This window comes from Notolabrus celidotus, chromosome 3 (genome assembly GCF_009762535.1).
Source record: "Notolabrus celidotus isolate fNotCel1 chromosome 3, fNotCel1.pri, whole genome shotgun sequence".
NCBI classification, from domain to species: Eukaryota; Metazoa; Chordata; class Actinopteri; order Labriformes; family Labridae; genus Notolabrus; species Notolabrus celidotus.
The window spans coordinates 16607765-16616234 of NC_048274.1; the positions used below are offsets into that span (position 1 = coordinate 16607765).

The following is an 8470-nucleotide window of genomic DNA, read 5'->3' on the forward strand; positions in this document are numbered from 1 at the left end:
TTCATATAACTTATATAACGTGTGTTCATTAAATGTATGTGAATTAAGTAATACTAACTTAAATGCATCTTGTATTGCAAAATCGTTTTACTTAAGTTTAATCAACTTTGTCTTCAAACTGAAATAACTTATTACATTCTAGTTGTGATAACTTAAAATTAAAATTTGTCAACTCAATTCATTTGAGGAAACCGATTGCCTTGAACTAATCAAGTTGCACAAACTCAATATAAATGACCAATGTCTGATCCAACTTAAATCGTTTATTAAGCTGAATGCTGAACATCAATAACTACAAAACATTTCAATGTTCATTTCAAGTGGTCATTTACACAGGTTTACTTCTGTTTTTCTTTTTAAACATGCCATTTCTTTATGGTAATATAAAACACTAGAAACACCAGGCACAATATCTCTATCAATTTCAACAGCAACTAAACACATAGCCTTTAAAAGGAACAATGTGAGACTCTTTGTTTTAGTTTAATGCTGGTGCTCAAGAGCAACATCTACTGAATCAAACAGCTGTTTGGAGGCACATCCGATACACTGAAGCCTCCGCTCTCCTCCAGAGACACAACTCCAGCAAGTTAAGGTGTTAACACATCCAACTATCACAAAACAAACAATAGCTTGAAAAGTAAAAATCCTGCACACTACTCTTGCTATGTATGACCAATTTATTAGAAAAAAATCACGAGGCTTCTATCCCTCTGAACCTCAACTGACCCTTTGTGATTTTTCTAATAAATTGTTGATAATTAGCCAGAGTAGTGTACAGGATTTTTACTTTTCAAGGAACTAATTATCAGGAACATGAAAAACAACAAAGATGCTGATCATTTACTCTAGCTCATTTCTCAATGCCTGCAACTTTGGTTTGAGCTGCTTTCGGCCTTCATCAAGATTAAGGAGGACAACTTGGATAAACTCAAAGAAGCCACTCAGCTTTTCAGGATAGCTCAAATGTAGAGCATACATCAAACCAAACAAAACAACAAGTGAGTCAGTCCATGTTCTTGTAGACATCACAACCTGGCCTTCCAGGATGACGGACACATGCTGTGTGTCAAAAGGAACTCCTGTCAGTCCCTCATCTTCAGCGACCACTGCCACCAAAGCCACAGCTTCCTCCTGGGACACCTCAAACTCGTCCTGGGGAAAAAGAATGTAATTACTATCTGTGAGGAAGAATTTGAGAATAACAACACTTATAGATTTGTAACCCCTACCAGATTTTAATATGCAAGTGGAAGCAACATAAAAAAAAAATAAAACAGGCAAATGTGCCAAGATGGCGCCACAGATGGTGGCCACGGTATTGCGGTACTATAGTATTTTAGTATGTTCTTATTATGTTTATTGTAAATATCTAATGTTGTACCTGTACATAAGAGAGCACAGTTAACCCAAGCTATATTCCTTGTGTGTAAGCATACCTGGCCAATAAATCTGATTCTGATTCTTTAGTAAGTTACTATGAAACCGTTCCTACTGTCTAAAATAAAGCTGATAACTTCACACAGGAATTGTATGTTTTTGTACAATATTTTTCAAATTAATATGGTGCAACTGTACAAGTTACTTTAGCTGGAACATAAAGGGTTGATGAAAACACAGACCTAAAGAGTGAAAGGACATAAACAGTGATAACTGATAACAGTTAACTGCTCAAAGGAACGTTTATGGCAGTTTCTAATAACTATGTTCAGTGATGTTTCAGTTTGAAGTTTTGAGGTATGGACATTGTAAGAGGATAAAGAATTACCGTGCAAGTCTTGAATATGTCTGACGAATCCTCTTTCAGGTACAGTGTTAGGCCGGCAAGGGCTGCTGTTCTGGCTGCAGTGATGTTGTTCTTGTCCTTTTGAACAAAGACACAGAATACATTAGCTGATGTTTAAGTCAGCTGTTCACATACATTTTCAATGTAATGTAATGAAAATGTGTTCACCTGTTCTTCATATGCTGTCACAACCTCCTGCAGCTTCTCTCCAAAACTCCCAGTCGTCTTCTTCTTGTACAATTTCAGCAGCTGTGATGTGTATTTATCCAACGCAGAATAAAAGGAAAACTGCAGATTTTGATTGGTAATCCGATGGAATTCGCAGTAGAGCTAGATAGAGAAACAAACAAACCAATTACCAAAATGACCTGGATTGATAATAATCAAAACTGTAAACTGGGTCAGGTACTGTTGTATATAACATTAACTTTTTCGACAGATTTATCTTATTGTCTTGTCAGCTTTTTAAGTGATGTTTTAAAGTTGAGAGTTTTCTACTCACCTGGGCTTCACAAAAGAGTGCAGGCCATCTGTCCCTTAGTTCAGCAATCGGAGGAGAAGAATTGATGACTTCTTCCCGCCTTAGTGAAAAGGTACGCTGCATTTGTTGGTTGATGAGAAGCATGTCTCTTTCAGCAGAAGTCTTCTTGAACTCCTCCACCATGTTAAGCCTCAATATCTCCAGTGTGTCCTTTGTTTCACCAGAGGGATAATTGGGAAGGAAGTTCACTTCTCCTCTTCTTGGTCTTTTGATGTTTGCCCTGGAAGGTGTGCCATCTGGGTTTGTCCTGCTACGCTTGCCTGCATTTACAGCCACATCTTTTATACCAGCCCTGCAAAGTTTGGTCCTGTAGTTGCCCATCTTAAAGCGAAGGCTGTTCTTCCAACCCTCACACCCAGTTTTGGAACCTTGTTCTTTGAGACAGGGGTGTTTCCTGACTAAAGCCTCTGCAGCCTTGCCAATCTGTGAGGTACTAGGATAAGCTTTGTGCTTGTATATTTCAGCTGCCATGACATCAAGTATGTTGTGTTTTTGATCTCTGGTCAATCGGAGACATTTCCCTTCTCTCTCAAATACAGAGTTGCCTTCTCTCAGAGAGTACTCTACCTCATATGAGAATGTTGGAACAATGAAGACTTCTGGCCACCGGCAAAGACGCTCAGGTGATTCAGTATTGTCAGACAGTAACACTGTATCATCCGTGCTCGTAGAGGACTGATCTGCCTCAATGAGCCTCACTACTTTAACTGTTGCCTTGGATGGCAGGTCCTCTATGTTCACTAAATTGCATAAAGCATTGTCAAAATCTGGATCTTGAAACTGAAGCCGGAATTCATACATCAGGTTCAGTTTACTTTTCACCTCAGATATGAGGGCATTTATAGTCTCAGGACGAGAGCGCAAAATTAGCCTCTCAGCATTGACATCGTCAAGGATGACCCTAAGTTTGAGGACGTCAGATTCTTCCATTTTCACTGTGTTAGAGGAACCTGTAACATAAAACACAAAAAACAACTGTATTTCCTGTCTCTTTGTTTTTAAAAGCTACCTACATGGACAACACATAACGTTTTGTCACTTGTAGACTGAGCCAGGGTAGCATTTTATAGTCCTGGGCAAAGCTTAAAACAAACTGAAGTTTTTAGCTCAATTTAAAGACAAGAGACTGATAAGAATATGTTTTCACATAATGGCAAACTCTGTATTTCAAAGTAAGAACAGGTTTACATATCATGAACAGATCATGGTGTGTGAGATAAGTTAAAATGTAAACTTACTCAAAGACGACTAACCACGTGGGATAAAGACATTACCTTACAGTATGTTGTCCTGGGTGTCAGGGTGATCTCTACTGGAAAAATGATGGAACGGGTCTGAGATCTTCCTCCCTTAGGTCCCAGGGGGAAGAGGAGGATGTCCTCTGGTGTGATGCGGCTATCACTATGTGACTGTAAGAAAATGTTTTGTTGTTAAAATGAGCTTGCCAGAGACTTTGTAGGCACACAGTGGCATTTGGTCAGTCAACTGCAACACAGGTTTCACTGTATGACCCTTGTTTGTATGATCGTTTAGATGATACGAGCGCAGATGTTCAGTATATTCGGTGTCATAGTCTTTCAGTAAAAAGATGATGTCATTTCGGATTAGGAATATGTTCCTGATCTCTTTAAACTCAGGCAAGGCAGCATGTGTCCCGGTGCAAACAAACATGCCAGTCACAAGGTTGTGCCCTCAATGGTTACCTGTTTTGTGCGATAAACACTGCTGCTGCCTGTCATGCTGGATATTAACCCATGAGTATCAACAGGCAATGAGTCAACATAGACTGACTCCACTTTTGAAGTCTGTACTGAAGGCTTAAAAAAACGTGGTGAAGACAAATAAAAAGCCATCATGCTCTGGTGTCTCTCTGCCAAAGTTTTTAACACATTTTTGTAGTTATGAGTGTCATGAACTATTTTCTTGAAAATTTTGTGCTTCCCCTCAAATCTCATTGTCCAGAGATGCACTAGTGGACCAAAACATTTTATGAGATGCGGATAGTGCTCAATAAATGGTGCTTTGGTCTTAATCTTAAACTGGGCAAGACTCTTGTAGCAAATGCCTGTGATCTAAAATCTTGCAAGCCATGTACTGAATGGTTTCATCAGTAAAGCTATGAGACACAGCCAGTTCTACAATATCTTTTAAATCCATTAGCACCTCCCAGAATTTGTCTCCTTCTGGAACTCTGGAGCCAATGAGAAGAGGAAGCAGCCTCAGCAGAGTATGGTTCTCATGTCCATTCCCACCAATTGTTCCTCGAGTGACAAAAGTTTGAGGAATTGGGTGAGGACGATCAACCTTGTCAGAATGTTGATAGGGAAAAAACAGTATTGCTCGATTCAGCTCCTCCAAAGTGAAATATTTTTTTGCAATCATACCTTTGAGACAATGCGCCAACTCAACAGGAATCACACCTTCAAACAGGTCATGCAGGACATCAGGTGGAAATCCTGTGAGAGGATGAAAATATTTGAGATGGTCAGAGAGAACACAACTGCGTTTAACACCATAACTCTGTTCAGTGTCACCTTTCTGAATGTCTTGAACAAGGCTGTCATGCAGATCTTTGGTTCTCAGGTTAACACCAGTGACTGCATCTGATGCTTGCATTTCAGTCTGGGTGGTAAGACAAAATCTGCAGAAATATGTAGACCTGAAGCTCTCATTGAAGCCAGCTAGCGCATGGGCAGCAAGGTTATCAGCTGCAACAGAGAAGACTGTACCTTTGACACAGTCACCAAAAGCCTCAATATAGACACCCACCTCTTCAAGAGTTTTTAGGTCCTTTAAGAGGGGTGCAAAGACCTTTGAAAATCCAAATTCCCGAACATCATTAGAATTACACAAAAGAGCAAGTTGAGTTGAATGGAGAGCTGAACGGTACTTTGCTGGCAGGTTACCTAATGTCCAATAAACTGCGCATACTTTGTGTATTTTTCTTGATGTTCCCAGAGGGTTTGCGATTTCAAAATCATCAACATACAGAATTATTGATAACTTCTGACCCTCTTCTGAGAGAAGCTTATTTTCCTGGTAGTAGGAGCCATCGCAGTGCGACAAATACTGTCCAGGCAACTTAGAAGTGGTTTCTTGGACTTTCTCAAGTACATCTGTTTTTTTTAACAACTGTTGCAAAGTACTGAGAATAGGTACATACATAAAGGTATGCTTTGACGACTCAATCAGGTATTCAACAGGCCTAATAAGTGGAAAATTTTCTTCATAAAATGTTTTCCTCCTTTTGGCGGTTGACAGGGGTCCTTCAGCTGTAACTGACGTATGCAAAACATTACTCTCCGATACTGCACGGACTATCTCACTCACAAGTGTGTCAGTAAAGGGGCAATTACTTTTTTCCATTATTTTGATAACAGATTCCCTGACAAGAGGCTCTGACAGCAAAAATAACTGATCAATATGTTCAATGATTTCCTGTGTTGCCCTCTGTGACACATGGAGAACAGTTTGCATTTTTAAGAAAAAAGCAGCCAGATTGAATTGTAACTGCTCTGCTAATCTCTCATTGCTACCTCCTGCTACAGAGGTAGTTTCACTTTCATCCGACAGTTCAACTGAATCCTGTTCAATGTCACTATCCTGGGAGACATTTACTTCATTTTGCACCTAATGTCATCATAGTCACAGGTATTTCGATGTTCTCTGTATCTGTGTGCATTGAATGTGGAGTACACATTTGTTTTAAACGTGCAGGCCCTGAATGGACAAGGAACGGTTTCTTTTTTCCTTAAATGCCCCCGAAGATGTATGAACATTTCCCTCTCAGCAAACGGCTGTTTAAAATCGCAACAGGGCAATGAAATGCACTGTTTATAGTCGAATCAGTCGTGTCCCCATCTACCTTGCTTTTCCCTGCATGTATTCTTGACAAGTGTACCTTTAGTGAATTAAAAGTACTAAATGTACACATGCAGCTGTTGTAGAGGCATGGTAAAGGGGAAACTGTTGAATACTGACCATGGTAGAGTCTGTAGTGTCTCAGTAACTGAATTTTTAAGTTACTAGAAAAAACGCACAATTACATTTCCACATACTGACAAATCAACTGCTAAAGCGTAAAACCGCCACAAATGTGATCAATTTCAAGGAAATGCACTTGGTTTTCTTGCCAATTCATACCAACTTCGACGAAACTGCCAAAACAACGCCGAGTTTAACGTGAAAAAAGCGGCGAACATTTTGCTAGCTTACCAGCAGTAACTGTAGCATAGGAAAGCAGAAAAGCATGAATCAACTCACCCTCAGATAATTCAAAAGGCATGCAGTTATTACAAAAGTGATTTACTCACTAAAGCTTTTGTCGAGCTTGCAACCTATGTCACTTGCTAACATTTCAGCCAAACTACATAATGCAATACAAAGCAAAACAAAATAGAAGAGAGCAAAGTTACCTCAAGTAGACGATAAAACGGCTCCCCGGCTGGGTAACGTGTAGAAAGTTAGCCAATTTCGGCGAAAAAACAAGGGTATACTGTCCTGGAGTTGATGCTAACCATTAAAAGATGTCCAAAAATATTCCGCTCGTCTCCTCTCTTTGTCGTCGTCGCTGCTGTGCGTGTGAAGAGTGAAGACCTGGCCACGAGTTGAAATCATAGACTGTAGGGTTGAAAGGGACGTCATGCTCACATTAAAAAATACGAAAACAGGGTTTCAAATAACAACGGAGGGCTAGTACAACCACAACCACAAAGATCAGCCAAAACGTGTCATCTCCTCTGTTTCTAATGTGTGAGTGCCATGTGCATAAAGACCACAACGTGAACTGGCAGGTCACTGACATCATTTTGGCAAACGGGGTTTCCAAAATATGAACGAGAGCATAGCCTTTGAAATGCTACTATTTGTTTGAGACAAAAAAATAGGCTACATGAATAAATAGGCTAAGTTAAGCAAAAATATGTTTCATAAACTTATATTGCTTTATGTGCAAATTCTCTGTGATTTACTTTAAATCTTTACATTGCGATCACTCAAATTACTGTCACAGTAATTATTTGTTTGAATTGGGAATTGCATAATCAACAGAAATAATTAATTAATAAAAATAGCCATTAAAAATAATTGCAGAAAGTGTCATTAATTGTCTAATAAAAATGATATAGATACACTTAAGATACATAAGTCAATGAAACACACTGGAATAAATAAGTTGTACTTAAAATGTTCCATATTTGAGCAGTACTCAAAACAAAAGAGTTATTCCATCAATGATACATTTTTAAGTTCAGTTAATTAAGGTGAATGAGTAACACCAACGATTTGGAGGATTTAAGTTATGTTACTTAATTCATTTAGTAAGATGTACTGTTAGGGTTTACAGTGTGTGTCAGAGCCTGAAACACCTTTACACCTAAACTGCTAGCTTCCATCTAATCAGTAAATGGCGTAATTGAACTCCAAGCTTGTTATCTACATTCATGTCCATAAGAGGGATTCCGACAACCTGCACAGGAGGTTTATCTTTTTTTGGCCAACATCCAGGTTTTTTGGACTATAAGGGGGAGCTGTGATGTAAACAGACTTATAAACACCTCATAAATTTACACACAGCACCAATCTGTCATACTTTTTTTTACTACCCTCCACTTCTGTTTACTTTGGAGGCTGTGGAGCACCTTTCTCTGCCAAACAATAAACCAGTCGGCAGTACAATTGAAAGAATGCCCAAAGATCTATCATTTCTTTATCATGTCATACTTTCCACTAACTTTTAGTTTTAAAAACCATGAGTCCCCCTTCAGAGCCTTAGGGAATTGTTGCTATTTAAAAGTTCCTGGGTTAGCCAAGTCATTACAGTTTCAACATGAATGAGCCATCAAAAATGTCACCAAGTGGTAGGTGTTGGGTTTTGGCATTTTTTGGGTGGTTTACTATGAGCCCTTTTCATTCTACATCCTTGGAATCCCTCTAGAATCAGGAAATGTGTTTTCAGAGTTGGGGGTCAAAATTAAATAAAGCAGTCAGGTGTTCCCAGGAGGGATCACCCTCAATAAATATTACAAAATGTTTTTTCTGACATCTTCCTTAACATGTGATATTCTTCTTGAATATTAGAATTGAGTTGAAATTCTTCAACCTCTTCAGCTTTGAGTTTCAGGCAACCAGTAACAGGTATGATA

The 8470-nt window shown here is 39.0% G+C and overlaps 1 protein-coding gene across 2 annotated transcripts; it reads right to left on the reverse strand.

Moving 5' to 3' along the window:
- Positions 1 to 241: 241 nt before the first annotated feature.
- LOC117810963 (sterile alpha motif domain-containing protein 3-like) lies at positions 242 to 6866 on the reverse strand. Of its 2 annotated transcripts, XM_034680977.1 has the most exons (8): positions 6743 to 6866; positions 4862 to 4968; positions 4712 to 4783; positions 3602 to 3736; positions 2289 to 3277; positions 1955 to 2116; positions 1769 to 1864; positions 242 to 1155 (listed from the first exon to the last, which is right to left on the reverse strand). In XM_034680977.1, the coding sequence occupies exons 5-8, from the start codon at positions 3255 to 3257 to the stop codon at positions 844 to 846; spliced, it is 1539 nt and encodes a 512-aa protein (XP_034536868.1). In that variant the 5' UTR covers positions 3258 to 3277; positions 3602 to 3736; positions 4712 to 4783; positions 4862 to 4968; positions 6743 to 6866; the 3' UTR covers positions 242 to 843. The 2 variants fall into 2 exon arrangements, with proteins under 2 accessions (XP_034536868.1, XP_034536867.1); XM_034680976.1 differs by lacking the exon at positions 4862 to 4968.
- Positions 6867 to 8470: the final 1604 nt, after the last annotated feature.

Coding starts and splice junctions, on each gene's coding strand:
- LOC117810963 (XM_034680976.1), bottom strand. CDS start 3,257: ATGGAAGAATCTGACGTCCTCAAACTTAGGGTCATCCTTGACGATGTC. Junction 1,865..1,954: donor TGACAGCATATGAAGAACAG/GTGAACACATTT, acceptor TTTGTTCAAAAG/GACAAGAACAACATCACTGC. Junction 1,156..1,768: donor ACATATTCAAGACTTGCACG/GTAATTCTTTAT, acceptor CTTTTTCCCCAG/GACGAGTTTGAGGTGTCCCA.